The 19472-nt window shown below is 30.5% G+C and overlaps 3 protein-coding genes across 3 annotated transcripts; all 3 read left to right on the top strand.

Moving 5' to 3' along the window:
* Window positions 1–2313: 2313 nt before the first annotated feature.
* LOC107007554 (F-box protein PP2-A13-like) lies at window positions 2314–4874 on the top strand. Its single transcript, XM_015206225.2, has 3 exons — window positions 2314–2735; window positions 2922–3040; window positions 4053–4874. The coding sequence occupies exons 1-3, from the start codon at window positions 2406–2408 to the stop codon at window positions 4471–4473; spliced, it is 870 nt and encodes a 289-aa protein (XP_015061711.1). The 5' UTR covers window positions 2314–2405; the 3' UTR covers window positions 4474–4874.
* A 53-nt stretch (window positions 4875–4927) lies between these two features.
* LOC107007553 (lysophospholipid acyltransferase 1-like) lies at window positions 4928–10398 on the top strand. Its single transcript, XM_015206224.2, has 8 exons — window positions 4928–5951; window positions 7082–7137; window positions 7472–7692; window positions 7875–8283; window positions 8824–8909; window positions 9302–9365; window positions 9450–9562; window positions 9910–10398. The coding sequence occupies exons 1-8, from the start codon at window positions 5662–5664 to the stop codon at window positions 10048–10050; spliced, it is 1380 nt and encodes a 459-aa protein (XP_015061710.1). The 5' UTR covers window positions 4928–5661; the 3' UTR covers window positions 10051–10398.
* Window positions 10399–15456: 5058 nt separating this feature from the next.
* LOC107006553 (dehydration-responsive element-binding protein 1E-like) lies at window positions 15457–16314 on the top strand. Its single transcript, XM_027913257.1, has one exon. The coding sequence runs from the start codon at window positions 15514–15516 to the stop codon at window positions 16123–16125; it is 612 nt and encodes a 203-aa protein (XP_027769058.1). The 5' UTR covers window positions 15457–15513; the 3' UTR covers window positions 16126–16314.
* Window positions 16315–19472: the final 3158 nt, after the last annotated feature.

Consider the following 19472-nt stretch of genomic DNA (forward strand, 5'->3'; position numbering starts at 1 on the left):
TTAATAACAAAATTGGAAAAGTAGAAAAAAGAAAAGAAAAAAAAGTCAACCAAGAAGAATACTAGTTTGGTTTTAAAGAAATATTCCATTAAAAGCTAATCCATGGACATTTCAAAAGTTTGATTATGCTTTGAATAGTTATGAGTAGACAATAAATTAAAGAGAAAAAAATTCTAAATTTACAATTAAATAAGACACGAGCTTGCAATCATGATTTGAAATTACTTAATTGAATAGAAATTGATATAAAATTGAAATTATGTTTCAATATGTACGTAATTTGAATTTTACATTTATTTTATCTATTTTTTATAACAATAAATAGAGATTACATGGTATGTATCCTTTATTTCTTTAAATTCATGATATTTAAATTCTTAATTTACTCTCAACATAAAATGATCATTTTCCTTCTCTTGTATATTTAATAGAAACAATTGTTAATCACATTATTAGTTTGAGCCTTAAGCCCTAAACTATACATTTTATGTGTAATATAATTCTTTGATCAAGGGCATTGTACGTGTATGATGTATCATATGTGAATGGATACATAACTTGAAAAGAAAAAAATATATAATTATTGCTACAAAAAGGAAAGAAAAATATATGATATAAATATTAAGTCAAGAAAAACATTAACGTGGATAAATAAAGTTTTATCTAGTACTTGTTATTGGTAAAAAGTGAAAGATATTCTATGAAATTAATTAAAATGTATGATAGCTGATTCAGATATCACAATCATTAAAAAATTGTTACAATAACAAATTAAGTATATTAAACTTTTTTTAATTGATTAAATTGTGCACTTTTAATTCATTCACTTATAAATATACAAGATTGTCTACATCATTCACTACTTAATTATTTATAGAATAACATGTTAATTATATTGTTACCCTATATTTTAACAATATTATATTTTTTGGAATAGACAATATTACATACTTTCTCATTAACAGACCCAAAAAGATTTTAGTTAATTGAAAATTAGTACACTAAATCATATATCATAGGAATTATAAAAGAATTATTAATAGCTTTTAAGGAGCAAAAGTTATATAATCATAAGATGCATGTGGCAGAAATGAGAATGCTAATTAAGGTTAATGCATGAGCGTATAAGGAGTGATAAGATAAGATGTGAGATTAATCGAGATAAGATGAGAGTAACCTCCATAGAGGACAAGATGAGAAAAGCGAGATTGAGATGTTTTGTATTTAATAAAAGTGTGCTCTCTTTAAAAGCTTAAATTTTTAGACAAGATGATGACAAACTTCAACATGGTATTCGAGAAGGTAAAATTCCTGAAATCGAATATCAACGCCTCTTGGCTCACGAAAAGGAAGATCAATAGATAGTACAATATTGTCTTGCTCCCCAAAAATTTAGGCATATTAGTGTTTAATCGTTGTACTAACGACTTGTTATCATAGTTCTTGATTGTGTCATTTACCACCATCTATTGTTTATTGTGCTAAGACGATCGCAATATTTTATTTTTCTTGATTCTTTAATTCTTGTAGGATTTACATTGTCCCCCGGTTAGTTGTTAAGTTTTGTTTCCACTGCTTTCTTCTTCCTTATATATTTGGATTTGCTGTTCTTGAGCTGATGATCTTTTGAAAACTCATTTTACCTTTCAGCTTTCACCTTCGAGAAGTATTGTAAAGTCTGTATATGTTCAATCCTCCACTTCACTTGTGGAATTTCACCAGTTACGTTGTTATGTATATATATCAATCAGTGAGAGAGCCAAAATTTTAATAAGAGGGTTCAAAATCTAAAGAAATAGACAGATGAAGTAGCCGAAAGAGGTTCGACATGTACCATATATACATACAAAATTATTTTAACCATGCATAAATAATATAATTTTTTGATGAATAAATTTGAATGAAATCTAATCTCAATTTATGTGACAGACTTTCTTTTGTGATCACTATAAAAAAAAAATACTTCTACTATCCAACAACAATTTTAATCATATAACTTTATTAAACATAAAAATTTATCACTTAACAATAAAAATAAATTAGACAAAAAAAACATAATAAAAAAATATTATTGAACAAGAGAGTAATATTTTCTATATTGAGTAACTTTTAAATTACAATATTTCTTTTTACTTATTTCTAGATTTCGTGTCAAGTTAAACAATACGTATTAACATAATCTAAAAATTATGTCTATACGTATATAGATTTTTTCCTTGTTTATATCCCGCAAAATCCGAGATTAGAACAAATAAAATGTACGCGTCAATTTATTTATTTTTTCTCTATATATACGCCAATTATACCTCCACCCCTTCAAAATTGTCTTCTTCCCTCTCTCTATATCCTCCATTTATGGTCTCATATCAAACTATTTTCTTCTTAAAATCTATCAAATTCTCAAAATGGGTTCTTCTTTATCCTTTTTCTTGAATCCACGTGGTTCCGTTGATGTACCGCCGGCGAATCCTGGTTTGGGTGACTTGCCGGAGAGTTGTGTGGCTTCAGTTATGGTTTATTTAAATCCATCGGAGATCTGTAGTCTTTCGGTGCTTAGTCGTGGTTTTAGGGCTGCTTCTTCTGCTGATTTTGTATGGGAATCGAAATTGCCGATTAATTATGAATTGCTTATTGATAGGGTTTTTGGTGGGGTTGATGATTTTTCTAATAATATGTGCAAAAGGGATATTTATGCTAGGCTTTGTCGACCTAGTTATTTTGATGGTGGGTTAAAGGTAAAATCTTTATCCTTTTTATCCATTTTTTTTGTATAAATTCTAGAAGCTGTATAGATTTTGTTCAAATAGTATATTTGTGTTAATAAATTCATTAAATCTGTAGAAATTTTGAATTTGGTGAATTGGGGTTGTTAAAAATGAGATTTTGTTCTGATGGGTTTTTATTGATTGGGATTTATGCAGAAGGTTTGGTTAGATAAGGGTACAGGAAGGGTTTGTCTATCAATATCTGCAAATGGATTAGCGATAACAGGCATTGATGATAGGAGATATTGGAGTCGTATCGAAACAGACGAATCGAGGTGAGGGGTGAAAAATGTTTTTATTATTGTTATCAAGTTATAGCAGAATGTATATTTGTATGTGTGTGTGTATTGATCCATATGTTTTTAAGATCGGCTGATCGAATCCAATTCTTCAGGCATTTTTGATGAATCTTCCTGTAAAAAGGTTCCTTTTTACAATCCTTCGGGGTGGCCTAGATGGTTTGGCTTGGGACTTTCATGATGGAGGTCTCAGGTTCGTTCCATAATGGATGTCTGAAGTTCGAAGCCCCTTGCCTGTGACAGCAGGGGGTTGACCTTCTTGGTCAAGCTTGTCTCATGGGGCTTGCCACATGAGTTGGTCTACCTGGTCATTAAAAAAAGAGGTTTTTTTTTACATCGTAGTCGACTGTATGTATTGAGATTGTTTAGTTTGGTCCTCTATGTCTCCTTGTTGCCTGTGGAAGGGAAATTTTATGATCATTGGAAATTGAAACATGAGTAGTAAAGTGATTCTTTCTATGCAATTCAGGTACTCGATACCTTAATTCATTTAGCAATTTCTCATTTTGCCTTCTTGTTATAGTATAAATCTAGTGGAATAGCTTTGGAGAATTGTATTGATAGTTTTGGTACTTGAGAAGTAATACGAACTATTTGACACATCAGTAGAAATATTGATTGGTAGATATGTGTTTTAGATGCATAAAGGAATTTGGTGTGGTTGATATCAGTTCCTTTTAAGTGAGACCCAACTTATTTGCTTGAAAAGAGAAATGTTCAAGTTTTTACTTACTTTCGCTGATTAGCAGTTATCAATCGTTACTCTCTTTATAGTATGGCATCTTATGACCAGTAAATTAGTTAAGAATACACCTTTTACTTGGCCTCCAAAGAGATGGTTTAAAGAACTGAGATCTCTGTTGGTTGAAAAATTGCCTTCTGGCGGTGGCTTTTCGAGTATGATACTGCTATTTGTTGTACACATTGAACATACTAAATCTTAAGACATACCAATACTTAAGGATTTCTTTCATTTCCTTCTCTGCAGATTCCAGTCCATTGCGTATCTCCAACAGATATGGTGGGTTGAAGTGGGTGGAGAGGTTGATTTCCCATTCCCAGCTGGGTCCTATAGCATTTTCTACAGGCTGCAAGTTGGACGTTCCTCTCGGAGATTTGGACGGCGAATTTGCAACTCCGAGCATGTTCACGGTTGGGATAAAAAGCCAGTGCAGTTCCAGCTCTCAACATCCGATGGTCAGCAAGCTACAACCCAGTGTTACATGAAAGAGCCTGGAAAATGGAAATATCACCATGTAGGAGACTTTACAGTTACAGGGTCTGCAGCAAATACGAAAGTTAAGTTCTCCATGACCCAAATCGATTGCACCCACACCAAAGGTGGACTTTGTGTAGATTCTGTGTTAATATGCCCGAGCGAGTTTACAGAGAGGTTAAAGCGTTTTTAGTTTGCTTGTTAGCCTTCTCTTAGGAAAGAGTTTATAAAGTAGTCAAGAGGTAGCAGTATCCATCCATAGTTCTGGAGAAGTTAGTAAGGAACGACGATCAGATTTATATTAGATCGAGTTAATGTGTGTGTACGCGTATGGCGGGCTTTTTAAATCCCAACTACACGTGGTAATAGGTATCATAGGGCTTTATATTTGATGTTGACGATATGCCCCTCATGCGAGGTGCTTGTTGGACCGAGTTCTTAGTGTACGTTAAATGAAACTACTTTGTTCATGTGTACTTTGAAGTTTGATGTTAACAAATGGGTGGAAGCAATATTCTCTGTGTTTGATTGAATTATTGTATTTGGATTGTTCTTCCTGCATTCAATGATATGCGTGACTTTTTCTTTTGCTTGTAATTGGATTGGAAGCTATGTTGCTCGGACTCTTCAAAAATGTTAATTTGTCTGTGTTGAATTTTTTAAAAATAGTGTATTTTTGAAGAATTTGACACGAGTGCGGCATCGAAAGTGAAGAGTCTGTAATTTAGATTGGAAGCTGTTGGCAATGCCTTCTTGCCTGTGTAATTGGCCTTGCCTGTTAGGTGCGAAATTGCGTAAAGTAGGCTCATTCTTTGGTTTATAGAATGACCTCAACATGGTAAACTCACAGGTGCTTCTTCAAATTGTTAAAACTTTCATTGTGCATTGCCTAAAGGATATTTATCATCAGGTCTCTTAAAATCAATCTATCGTCCTTTTTCGAAAGTATCTTTTTTTATGAGAATACGGTCAATCAAAAATTATTATGCTTGCGATTATTCATCCACCGATAGGATAAAATGCTCCAGTTTTTGTCACTTGTTTGTTTGTGAAATATCTAGAGGGACAGATATGAAATTAGTCTTTCGAAAACAAGTTCTTTATTTTCATAAGACAGTGATAAGTTCGGAATATAGCGTCCAAACTTCACTTGTAGAATTTTTATAAGTATATCATTATCGTAGATTTCACACGTTTTTTTAAATATATAAAAAAATTATTGTCTTTAAGAAATAATTTGAGGAACGAGGGTATAATAGGAAAAGTAAATGTAATCTCTAACTAACTAACTGGAGAATGAAAAAGAAAACAAAAAGCAAAATAACTAACTTCATTTTTTTTTGGTTCCTTATAAACTTTCGAAAATTTGAGTTTGCCGGAGATGGATTCAATGGCGTCGGCGATCGGAGTATCGATTCCGGTGTTCCGTTTCTTACTCTGTTTCGTCGGTACTATTCCTGTGAGTTTTCTTCATCGATTTGTTCCTTGTGTCAGTGGTAGGCATTTCTACGCTGCCCTATCTGGTGCTGTTTTATCCTATTTGTCGTTTGGGTTCTCTTCGAATTTGCATTTTTTGGTGCCGATGCTTTTGGGTTATGCTTCAATGGTTTTATGTCGACATTATTGCGGGATCATCACTTTCTTCCTCGCATTCGGATATCTTATTGGATGGTACATTCATTAATTCTCTCCTAACATTATTTTCTTTTCAGATCTCTGTTTTTGATTAAGAATTACAGTATAACTCCAGTATCGATCTTCGATGTCTTGAATTTGATGGTGACCTATACAATTTAATTTTGAAATTCTTCCATATTCATTGTTTTAACATTTATTATGGCTGATGTATAGTGGTAAGGATGAGTTAATGGTAAAAGATACACCTAGACTATCACTTTTTTGCGAGTTTCATATCTCAACTATTCATTTTTCAATTTACCTACCTAAACGATCACTTTTTTTGCGAGTTTCATACCTCAACTATTACTCCCTTTGTATTAAAACATACACTACACCAAAAATAATTTTAGCGGCAATTTATTAACGTCAATAACTTAATTGCAGCTAAATATGTATTTTTAATGGAAATTAGCACTCTTTCCAAATGTCTTTAAAGCCTATAATGATATTGGATCCAATGACAATCAACTAATGTTGTTTCAGCACTTTTTATTAATGTGCATATCTATTGCTGCTAAAAACTGAGTTTTGTTGTAGTTGATACCTTAATACTGAGTTGGCTTACATGCGCCTGTTGTCGACTGAGAACAAATGTTTAGCCAACTCAGCATATGTGTTCATGATAGTTTAGGTAGGTAAAGAGAACAATAGATAGTTTAGGTATGAAACTTGCCAAAGGGATAATTTAGCTGTATTTTTAACCATTAACTCTATGTTTATAGATACAATGTTTTTTTTCATGAAGGCGGATACGCATGAACGCACTTTCACCCCCTAGCTCCTGTCCATGGGTACTCCCCTCTATGCTTCTCCACTTAAAGATAGAGTTCAAACTCATGACATGAGCTTAATCCGTGCATCAGTGAGCTCTTACCACCAGAACAAACCATTTTGAGCTGTATTTTTATGTTGATCTTGTGCTAATGAGGAAAAGCTTAGTTTTTTAGCAGAAATTTGATGTTATTATTGCTTTCTGAACTGTTTGCAAGGTGAATCTCCCCCAATAGGAAAAAAATCATCCCCTCTTGAACCGTTTCCTTGCTAAGCTGGTTACAATTTTTATAACTCTATAAATGAAAACCTTTTGAACTCCATGATAATAGTCAAACATTTCGGTGCAGCCATGTATACTACATGAGCGGGGATGCATGGAAAAAGGGAGGAATGGATGCTACAGGTAAGAACAAACATCCTCTTTGTCCTAGACTTGGTTTCTTTTTTAAAACATAACAAAACAAATCACAGTCTCAAACTCTTTTCATTTTTGTCAATGTGTTCAATCCACTTGGCATTTGAGGCAAATGAAGCATACGATACTTCTTTAGATAAAAAATATTTCTTGTAAATAGAAATAGAATAAAACCACAGTTCATGATGAGTTCAGACATTGTTGATATGTGAAAATCTACTGATTTTAAAACAAGAAACAAAATTATGGATTCAGCCTGTATCATTATGATCGGTTCAATGTACGTATTTTTTTTAATTGGCTCCCTCTTCTAAAATTTTAGGAGCTTTAATGGTTATTTCGCTGAAAATAATTTCAAGTGTGATCAATTACCAAGATGGATTATTGAAGGTGGAAGATTTAAGTGAGGCGCAAAAGAAAAATCGTTTGCTAAAGTTGCCATCATTACTTGAGTACTTTGGTTATTGTCTCTGTTGTGGAAGTCATTTTGCTGGTCCAGTTTATGAAATGAAGGATTATCTTGAATGGACAGAGAGAAATGGTGTAAGTTCATGTCATCATTGTATTGTTGTTCTGCCAAAGGGTACTATCCAACACTGTTTCGTATCTCTCTTTTATGTGTGTAAATTATATGATTCTGAAAAAAATATGTATATATACCAAATGTTGGCATTGCCTGAAGCCCTTTGCATCTCATTACAATAACTAAACTAAGTGCTTTTCAGATTTGGAAACCTTCAGACAAAGGACAGCCATCGCCTTTTGGGGCAGCGTTAAGAGCTTTTCTTCAAGCAGCTCTCTGTATGGGATTGTACATGTTTTTGGTGCCTCTTTTCCCAATTTCCATGTTCTTGGACCCAATGTACCAAGAATGGGGTTTCTGGACGCGGTTGGGTTACCAATATATGGCTAGCTTTACTGCACGGTGTAAATATTATTTCATATGGTCAATCTCGGAAGTTGCTATCATCATATCTGGCTTCGGTTTCAGTGGTTGGGCAGACATGACTTATCCACCAAAAGCACAATGGGACCGTGCTATAAATGTAGACATATTGGGTGTTGAGCTGGCAAAGAGCTCTGTTCAAATACCTCTTGCATGGAATATTCAAGTTAGCACATGGCTGAGGCACTGTAAGAATATCTCTCTTTTAATCCATTTTGTATGTTGTGATACTTTCAGAAGAAGAATTGGTGAGCTATATCCTACTCCATTTTAAATTTATACGACACTCTCATTTGCCTAGCCTGTTATAAAATGGATAACACATTTCTATATTTAGACACTTTTGACTTTAAACATCTCATTTTATCTTCACTTACTTCTATAACTAAAGAAATGTCATAAAATTTTCAAGATCAAAATGTCAAAAGGCACTTGTGAATTGTGATATTTCCCAGAAGTCATTGTTTTCTCTCCTTAAACAGTGTGTTTATTCAAACACTGCATATAAAATGAGACTCGGGGACTACTTGTTATGTTGCATGAGTTGTATTTTCCAGGAAACTGATCGTATACAAACTTTTATGATTTATCAAATAAGGGACATGTGCCTTAGATTTCTTTGTCCATCATCTTTAATGAATGTGTAATTAACTTTGTGACAAAGCTAAGCATGATGTGTAATTATTTTATGATCAAATTTCTCCTCTTTTCTGTCGTTTTCTCTGCAGATGTATATGAGAGACTTATACGGAAGGGAAAGAAGCCTAGTTTCATCCAGTTGCTAGTCACACAGACTGTTAGTGCTGTATGGCATGTAAGGAAATATTTTTACACAATGTGTTCTGCAATCTATCTGCTGAAAGATTTCTACAATAACGTATAATCGTATCCAGATGAATTTTCATGGAACTATAACATGTATGCACAAAACATTTATCAATCAGCATCAAAAAAATGACTTTGCCTATGGTGGCATCAGAATTTCACTAAAATACACTTTTAACTCTATTTGAAATTCTGTTTTTCTTTCTGAAGTTGAACTCTTTCTTATAAATGTTTTCTAACTTTAGAAATACAAGGTGTCACACTTTTATCTTTTAATATAATGTACTCCTCTACAAATTCATTTATGATACATAGAGCTATTGATATCGAATTCTTTAAGAAATATCTTGTCTAACTTAAGATTATTTTGTTACACTGCAGGGGTTATATCCCGGGTACATCATATTCTTTGTTCAGTCTGCTTTGATGATTGCTGGATCAAGAGGTACTAACATGTTTTGTTTTACTTATACGCTCTAATTCTAATATGCTCTAATTGTAATCTTATTTTGTCTATGATTATGAGCAGTCATTTATAGATGGCAGCAAGCTACAAGCAATATTCAGTTTCAGAAGACGCTGGTATTCATGAACTTTGTATATACACTGCTAGTTCTCAACTACTCTGCTGTTGGATTCATGGTTAGTTGCCTATTTCTCAAAATGATGTTTATTACACGATGGTGTACGTTTTTTAATATCATGACATGTTTAAAACCACATTTGATAGGGCTTCTTTCATTTTTGGCCCATCGGCCATACATAATCACAGGCGCTAGCCAAAAATATACAATAGCTATACTATACACTGATTATGCATGTATTTGTGTGTGTGTATATTAGATCACTGAAAGGCATTGGACAGCAATTATCTCATTCTTTAATATCGTATCGGATCAAACATTGTCATATAAAATGAAAACAGAAGGAATATAAGATAAAATCCTTGACATAAATTAACATTAGTTTTTTTGTTTATGTTTTTACAGGTACTAAGTCTGCATGAAACAGTTACAGCTTATGGAAGTGTATACTATATTGGAACTATTATACCAATTCTAGTGATCCTGCTTGGTAAAATGATTCAGCCAGCAAAACCAGTAAGATCTAAGGCAAAAAAGGATGAATGAGTCAGAATCTGATTTTGGTGGAAGAGTTAGAGGTGTTTTCCCTATTACTCTATTTATTATTATTTGGATATGTAGAAATCATCAATTTTGATAGATGTAGAGTAGTTAGTGTAGCTGTTGGAGTTCATTTGGTCCATTCATATGAACAAGCCTGTTACTTAGAGAGGCACAATTATGTTTTATGTCTCTAGGCAACAGTTGAAATTACGCCTTATGTTTGATCTTTAATTTTTGTCCGTTAACAATTGAACGTATGTTTAGTGAGGCATAAGTTATTTAGAAAAGTAGAAAATTCACGGGGTGGCCTATTTTGGTTGGTCTAATATAACTAATATATGTTGTATGTTGTTTCTTTTTTTTCTTATTTTGTTTTTTATTATGCGTTCAGACGCATACAGTTGAAATTTCAGTCATTTTAAACATGTATTTCAGTTAAATATGACTGAGTGTAAATGCGAGTTTGTTATTTTGACAAATTGATGATTGGCTTGTTAAAAAAAATAATGTTTATTTGATATGTTATATATATAATGATAATATAAGAAAAATTAATGCTTTATCAGGTACTAAAATTTATTAGAAAAGTGGAAACTTTCAAAAATAGCAAACGTTAGTTCTTAAATAGGACTCTATAGTTATACTTTGTTTAATTACGAATAATAGCAAAACGTTGGGGGGAGGGGAGAGAGAGGCGGGCGAAATTTGGGAAAGAGAGGAAAGAGTGTATTTTTTTGTGGATTTGGGAAAAATATATAAATACAAATTGATTTGAAAATAAGTGCATAAGCGAGGCGAGCGAGATATATAGAGGAAGGAGAGGGGCGAGCGAGATCGAGAGAGGGAGAAGAGAGGCGAGTGAGATTGAGAGGAAATGGGCGAGGTAGATTAAGAGAGGGAGAAGAGGGGCGAGGTAGATCGAGAGAGGGAGAAGAGGGGCGAGGTAGATCGAGAGAGGGAGAAGAGAGGCGAGCGAGATCGAGAGAGGGAGGGGAAAGGATTATATTTTATATTTATTTGCATTGTGTTATGTATTTATTTTGAATCAATTGTATTTGAAATACAATGAATGCAACAATATTTATCCTTTATTTGATTTGAAAGACTGATACAAATATATGTGACTGAGAGGATGAATACATATTACATTCGTATGAATACAAATATAAAAATACAAAATATAGCTTTTCAAATACAATTGAAATAAAATACAATACTCTCCACCTTTATTTGTTTGATTGAATACAATTGATACATAATACATTTTGGAGAGAGAGAAGGAGGGGAAGAGGGGGGGGGGGAGAAAGTAGCCATTTTCCGTAAATAACTTTGTGTAATTTTTGTCATTTTCCATAGTTTTACCTAAAAGGATAATATAAATAAAGCGATAAGCCGATAACATTAGCTCATTTCAACCCAAGTAATTTTTAGGCAAGTCAATAACTCATTAATTTATTAGTATTTCAATTCATTTTGACCTGTTAAAATTCAACTAAATCATCTATTTGACACTTATAACGATTTTAATCCGTTCAAATTTAACTCAACCGTCCACTTTCACACCTCTAAATTTTGATAACCAATTGTGACGTTGTACATATATTTTATTTTATTTTCTTAAAAGTCCCATCATTGACTGTGTCATCATTGATAATTACTTGAGGTGAGACAAACAATTGATTTGTCAATTTTAAATTAGCTAAAGGCCTACGGATCGTCATATGATTAAACTATTTGTATGTACTCCAAAAAGGCGTAAATAAAATGATTAAACACATTTTTTTTGTGTTCATAAGAATAATCAAGACAACAAATAGTATACAAATAGGAGTATTTTTCATCTCGTGAATGAAATATCAATTTCACAACAAATCAATTACTCTTCCTATCTTATCCGTTCATGTTTGATTTGATATACTTTTTAATCTTATAGATAATGTATAACGTAATTATATATCAGAGATATGTAAGTATACATAAAAAGTTTATATAACCATATATATTTTATCAGTCATTGATGATTTCTAAAAATAATTAATTGAACACTGTCATTTATTAATTGAACACTGTCATTTATTAATTAAAAGATTTCTTTGTTGTGGGGTATAATATATAATTAAGTGGATTGATTTGTTCGTGTTAGGAATTAAATCATATAATTAATATTATACAATAAAATCTACACATGCATGTAATTAATAAAATCTGCGGTCAGTTTGTAATCAATTAGAATCGAGTCATTTTACTTCAACGATATTTTGACTCAATGAATCATTAATAGTATTAAAAGCAATTATTGTACTTTTTCTCGGGTTCGAGCCTTAGATAGGAAGAAAATTCTGTTGGAATCACCACGCTTGAATGGGGCCCTGCAGTGCGCAGTCCGAATTTAGTCAGAGTTCTAATGTGGGATCCAAACATAGAATGGAAAACCAAAAAAAATAAATTATAGTTTTCTTTATGTCTTTATTTAAATGTCTTACTTTTAATTTTGATACGTCTCAAAAAAGTGTTTTCTTTCAATTTTAGTAAGTTTTTTAATTTCATTATTTTACATGATATTCTTTTTATCCATCTTTATTGTTCATTATATTAAAAATTGTCATATAATATTTATTCGATTTGAAAAATCAAGAGATAATTTATCATTTTTTGTCTATTTAACTCTTGCTATTAAGTCTTATTCAATACCTATAATCTAATACATTTTTAAAGCTTTAAATTAATATATTCGAAAGGTAATATATCATAATTATCATATTATTTATTGTTTCTTAAGGTATATGAAAATCAATAGTGAACAACTATTATTGAACATTATGACATCAGACACATCTATCAAAAGTCAAAGTAAGTTATTTAAATTAAAACAAATAAATTATATAATCATAAAAATAAAAATAAATACTAAAAAAAATTATTTATTTTTTATAATTTGGATAATTAAAAATGCATGGAGTAAATTGTTTGTCCCTAAAATTTTACTTTACTTTATGTGTAATAATACACGTGTACTATACCTTGTATTCCTCAAATGAAAAACAAGACTCATTCTTTTACACGCGCTAAAACCCAACAACGTTTTTTTTATTTATTAAATTGACATATTAAATTGACATAATTTGTTTTTAGTTTAGTTTGTCCAATACAAAATGTCTTTTTCCTTAATTAATAAGTTTTTTTAAATCGTAAATTTATGATCATATAATTTAAAACATAAATATTGAAATGAATGAAATATTTAATAATAAAGATAAAATAATAAATGGAGGAGTAATTGTTTGTACTTGAAGGGTTTACTTTTTTGTGTAATACAATATGTGTACTATTAATTAAGATGATGAAGCGTTAAGTAATTTTTTATTTTAAATTAGGAGTTTTGGGGATACGTAACTATTTTTGTGAAGAAACACTTTATCCTTAAAGTTTTGAGACTTTTTAATGTGAATTCAAATTTAATCGAACTCTAGTATAAATGTCAAAACATGAATCAAAATTTATTTTTTTAAAAAAATAAATAAACGTGTACTAAACCTTGCTTTCCTCAAATTTGAAACAGGTTTCCGTCTTATCCAACAAGACTCATTCTTTTACAACTACTAATGTCCAAAAATCTCTACATCACATTGTCACATAAAATGATACATCTAAATACATATGTTATTACAATATGATACAATAAAATTGAGAGGGGCGATCAAAATGTAAAGTGAGATAATCATGTGGCACAGATATATACGAATCATTCTTAATAAACGTATCTGTATATATCTGATATGATTCTCATGTATGTAAGGTACAAGATACATAGGAAAATGTCGAGCAAGATGAGAAAAAGGCAAGCAATGTTTGTCTATATATCTCATACAGATAAATTCAATCAAACTTTGACCGAAATTATTGTTACGATGCCAAATTTTGTGGAGAACCTTTTACCTTCTGAATTATTTAATAGTGTATCTAAAGGTATATATGTGCCCACGTGAACACATTACTATTTATAATTATGCAATATTTTTTATGTATACGTGGACACATATATACCTTTAAAATATAATATTAAATAGCGTATGGATAAAAGATTTTTTTCAATATTTGATATCGTAGCAGTAATTTTGGTCAAAACTCAAATATATTTCCAACATTTTTTTCGTCAAATAAATTATACCTTATTTAAATCTATTCTGAAATACATACATCTGAACGTATCGTTACTAATATTATACGTGGAATAACACACATGTATAAAACCTTGTTTTCCTCAAATGATAGACAGGTAGACGAGACTCATTCTTTTACTACTAATTTATATATCCAAAAATATTTCACGTGCTAAGAAAAACAATAATGTTTTTCTTTATTCATTTACTCCCCCGTCCCATATTTTACGTGGACCCTTTTTTTAATTCTGTTTTTAAAATGTCATGCTATTATTATTAAAAATAATTTTATTTTTTTCTTGAAATAGTTTATACGTATTATTCAACCATTATTTTAGATCGCAAATTTGTGTTTCAAAAGTTTTTTCCTTTAACATTCTATTTGGATCATTATTATCTATTACATTGTATTGTATTGTTACTATAATTACATGATTGTTTTGATTGTTACTCAAAATGTATAGTATTGTATTGTTAAATTTTATTGTTACGTAATAATGAAAACCCTATTTTATAGAACAACGGATTTACTGTATTCCTATTATTACTTGATTGATTTTTTCAATTATATATTTACATAAATTTTTTTATCCTTTACCTTATATTATTTAATTCTAGTCAAATCTCTTACCCTAGAATAATTAAGGATATTTTAGTAAATTTATAAATTACAATACATTACGATACAATCAAATTAAACTATTAAAATATTATTAAACACAACAAAGAAATATAGTCTAACCAAATATTGTATCTACCATACAATACAATACATTATGAAACAATGAATAACAATGATCCAATAAATATCATGCTAAGTTAAATAATATATAAATGATACATACGGGAAATACTTTTATATTAGTTTTGTCAAATTCTAGAGAAAAACATATAATATTAGTGAATTAGTTTGAATAATATTTTTTCTTTCTCAATTTATGTGAAGATTCTCATATAAATTATTATAAGTCATAATAATTTGTAATTTAAAATATTTATAAAATATTTATTTCAAAATTAAACTTGTCTGAATTTTAAAATTCGTATTATCTTAAAAATGGACGGACGGAGTAACTTATTTTTGTTTCAAAAATTATTTGACATAGTCAAGAAGGCCCCACATTTTCTCTCCTGTTACTTTCACATGCATTTCCTATAGATACGTGTTCCTTATTTAATTCCCCTCTCTTTATAATCCAAAATCTATATAAGAAACACTTTACTATTTACAAAATACAACGTACAAACCAATAATATTTCGATAGATTCAATTAATCGAAATTCAAAAGCTAAAATTTTAATAACGATGAATAACTCGATTAATTCGTGTTCTTCGATACCTTCGGATGAAGGAAGTATTATATTAGAATCATCTAACAAGTCGAAGAAGCGAGCGGCCGGGAGGAAGAAGTTCAAGGAAACACGTCACCCGGTGTTTCGAGGCGTGAGAAAGAGAGACAATGACAAGTGGGTTTGCGAAATTCGCGAACCCACTAAACAAAAGCGAATATGGTTAGGTACGTACCTAACCGCGGAAATGGCTGCACGTGCTCATGACGTAGCTGCATTAGCGCTTAAAGGAGAATCAGCCAAGCTAAATTTTGCGGACTCCGCTTGGCGTTTACAAGTTCCGGTGTCTAAGGACCCGAAAGAGTTACGCCAAGCGGCTGCTAGAGCCGTTGAGGCGTTCGAGACGGTGAGGGAAGTAGCACCACAAGAGAATAATATCGTAGTAGACTGTAATATGATGGTCGATGAAAATGACAATAGTAACTCACGTGGGATAGAGGAATGGGTTGCAAATATGGAAGAGGAAAGTTTGTTTTCACCAAATCCATGTTTATTTGGGAGTCATTTCAATTGGGATGATCATGTGGAAAGTGATGTTGAGGTGTCCTTGTGGAATTATACTATTTGATCTCACATGCAATCAGGGGCGGAGCTATAATGTCATATATAGTTAAAGTGAACCTATAGTAGATGGTTTAGTGGTATATGTGCGGCTTATACAAAGTCGTTATGATCTAGCTTAAAATTTAAAACTTGTAATATTGAGAACTCACAAACCATAAGAGTTGTTTCAAGTTTGATATAATAAAAACGCATAATATATACATGAAATGACTTTCTAATGTATAATCTCGATATTTCACCTAGCCACACATTTTTAATTGTAAGGCTATTTTAGGAGACCATTTATGTATTACGTCTAATAAAAATACTGATATTATCAAAAAGACATAAGGAATATATTCTAGTAGTTAGGTTGTTAGATGCCATCAGTTTATGACATCAAAGTCTCTATATTATCTATATTGTGAATCTCTTAATAAAAGTATATAATATTTGTAAAATTATTAAATTCTCGTGAATTAATTTATATAGTGCTTTACGTACATTTGCTATTAGAACCCAATTTTCTTTTTTCAATTGTTATGATTATAGACTAATCCATGGTTCAAACTTTCTACATTCGAGTAATTTGAAACTTTTGTAACTCTTTGATTTATCAAATTTAAATATTATATTTATATTTGTATAGTCTATCAACCAATCTCTATTAATCATATAATTCATTTTTCTTTTTAGTTAGTTTACAAAATGACAATACATTTTCTTAGTTAGCAAATCCTCCTAAGTAACTATAATATTAACACTCTATTCTATTCTTGTTGGATTCTACTTAATAATTTAATTTAAATAAATATTTACTTAAAAGTAGTTATGAAACATTGTGCGTCTTTTTATCAATATTTTAAAATTTTATATCTGTCAAAAGTATTACTCCATCTTTCCCTAATTACTTATTCACATTTTCTTTTATAGCTGATAATTTCTTTTACCTATCATACCCTCAATTAATTACTTTTTGAAAAAGTAGAATTTCTTGAAAATATAAGTTTTTAATTCGTCCACTTTATCTTTAATAGGGGTAAAATGGTAAATTCACAATGTCAATTTAAAAGTGAACAAGGAATCAAATTCAAAAAAAGTAACTTCTTTTATGTTACATTTTCCTAAGTGCTATCATATTTTTATTCGATAACTTAAACTTACGACCATCAAATATTTACTATCGAAGCAACTCAGTCTTATCGGACTATAGATCAGTTACATAAATTAGTTATTGACTTGTTCGTTGGTAAGGTGATAGGTGTGCTAAAGGTGCCAAATAAGCTTAATTGACTGTGTCAAGTACTATAATATATACAGTGATTTAGGACAGTTTGTTCACGTGGTACATAATATAATGACAAAAAAAAATAAATTTAAATCCTATTTTGTTTTGTTTTGAATTTTGGACAAATTTTTAATGTTAGACTAAATCAAGGTATATTAGTTTGGTAAGTTTGTAGTACAAAAATACCGACCAACACACGTAATCTTTCATAATCAAAAAATATATTCCATTCACAATGTCAACTTTCCTTTTTTGCAATTTAATTTATTTTTCATATGTTTGCAATTTATTTATCTTGTTTAGAAAATTAATATTATCTTATTTTTATATGGACTAAAATGTTACTCTAATTATTTAAATTGGTACAAAACTATTCTTCATCCATCTTCGGATCCTCAAATATTTTCAGCGTGAACCTTATGTCTAACGAATCATATTCATAATGTGGATGGAAGACAATATTATAACAAATTTCATAATTTAAGTGTATTTTATGTCCTTTTTTGTTAAAATAATTTGAAGTTACTTAATATATAAGCTCACATGATTGACTTGATTTTGAATTTCATAGTAAAATTTTATTAAAAAAAGTTAGACATTTCTCGCTACGCTCCCCTCTTCCTCACTCCTATCTCAATAAATATATATATTTAGATTTGAACCACCATTTTATTTATTTTTTTTAATTTATGACAAACAAGAGAGAAGAAAAGAAGGAAATAACGATGACATTCATATAAAAATAATTACTTCATTTGTGTGGTACCCAAAATACAAAATAAAATAATAAAATAATCATTCTCCTATCCCCAGTACCCAATCCATCATGACAATAATACAAATTAAAAGAAGGCTTAAGCCATCAACAACCATTTAAAAATATTTTCATAATTCATTTAAACACCTCAACTGAGGCTTGTACCTATTTAACATCTCTACCCCTCAAAATTAATATCTTTTTGATATTTTTTAATAATCAGTAAAAAATATAAAGTGTGTAAGTTACACTCGCAATGATATAGCACAATAACGAATCAAATTGTGATATATGTCATTTGGATTAAAAACATTATTTAAGAAAATTATTATAATTTTTTTCAAAAAAATAAATAAATAATAGAAAAGTAAATTTTAGTCCCATACCCACTCACCAATCCAAAAACCACCCGCCACCATAGATGTCATCTACTCTCTCCCTTTTATTTCAAGGCATAATACATAAATGTGCTCTTTAATTTGGTTTTAAATTATATTTATGCCCTTCAATTTTAGATGTGCACAAATAGACACTTGTACTTGTATAAAGTTGAACAAATAGACACACATGTCGTATATGTCGTCCTACATGTCATTTTTTGTCCTACGTGGTATCCTACGTGTATTGTGCCATTTATGACTCATGTGTTTATTTATTAAAAAGTTGGATAGTTAAAGTGCATGTTTGTGCATTATGAAAGTTGAAGGTCAAAGTTAGAATTTGAAGTCAAGTTTAGAATCAAATATATGTATTATGCCTTATTTCAATTTGCGATTTTTATCACTGAATCACTGGCATAGCTGTTTTTTCTCCCTATCGTATTCTCTTCCTCAAACATCAATTAAAATTTGTCGATATTTTTTATACTGTGGATTCTTGAAGGTTGATTTCTTTCACAATTAAAAAAAAAAAAAATAGATTTGTGCTATTCTTGCCGGAAAAAAATGGAGGTTCACCGGATTTTTCCACTTTTGCCCCAATCTGATTTTATTTTCTCGATTAAATTTCCGTCCACAACTTTAACTCTTTTGAAACTTTCAGTTAGATTTTTTCAATTTTAAATCAGTTCGTTTGAATTCTTCTAGTTCAACTGTCATTTGTTTAATATGTAGTTTTCCGATAAAGATATATAAAGGCTTGTACTAGTACCATTTTCAATTTTTCACGCGCTTCTCGGAGGGTGTAATACACCTTTCATGCCATATCATCAAAAAAATACTTAATAGGTACATGTTTTGAATAAGATAGGAGTTCAATAGGTATAAACCTCAGTTGAGATGTTCAAGTGTATTATGGGGACAACTTTGAGTGACTATAGATGACTTAA

The sequence above is a fragment of the Solanum pennellii genome, chromosome 12 (genome assembly GCF_001406875.1).
Source record: "Solanum pennellii chromosome 12, SPENNV200".
Taxonomy (NCBI): Eukaryota; Viridiplantae; Streptophyta; class Magnoliopsida; order Solanales; family Solanaceae; genus Solanum; species Solanum pennellii.

Coding starts and splice junctions, on each gene's coding strand:
- LOC107007554 (XM_015206225.2), top strand. CDS start 2,406: ATGGGTTCTTCTTTATCCTTTTTCTTGAATCCACGTGGTTCCGTTGAT. Junction 2,736..2,921: donor ATTTTGATGGTGGGTTAAAG/GTAAAATCTTTA, acceptor GGATTTATGCAG/AAGGTTTGGTTAGATAAGGG. Junction 3,041..4,052: donor ATCGAAACAGACGAATCGAG/GTGAGGGGTGAA, acceptor CCTTCTCTGCAG/ATTCCAGTCCATTGCGTATC.
- LOC107007553 (XM_015206224.2), top strand. CDS start 5,662: ATGGATTCAATGGCGTCGGCGATCGGAGTATCGATTCCGGTGTTCCGT. Junction 7,693..7,874: donor AATGGACAGAGAGAAATGGT/GTAAGTTCATGT, acceptor AGTGCTTTTCAG/ATTTGGAAACCTTCAGACAA. Junction 8,910..9,301: donor CTGTTAGTGCTGTATGGCAT/GTAAGGAAATAT, acceptor GTTACACTGCAG/GGGTTATATCCCGGGTACAT.
- LOC107006553 (XM_027913257.1), top strand. CDS start 15,514: ATGAATAACTCGATTAATTCGTGTTCTTCGATACCTTCGGATGAAGGA.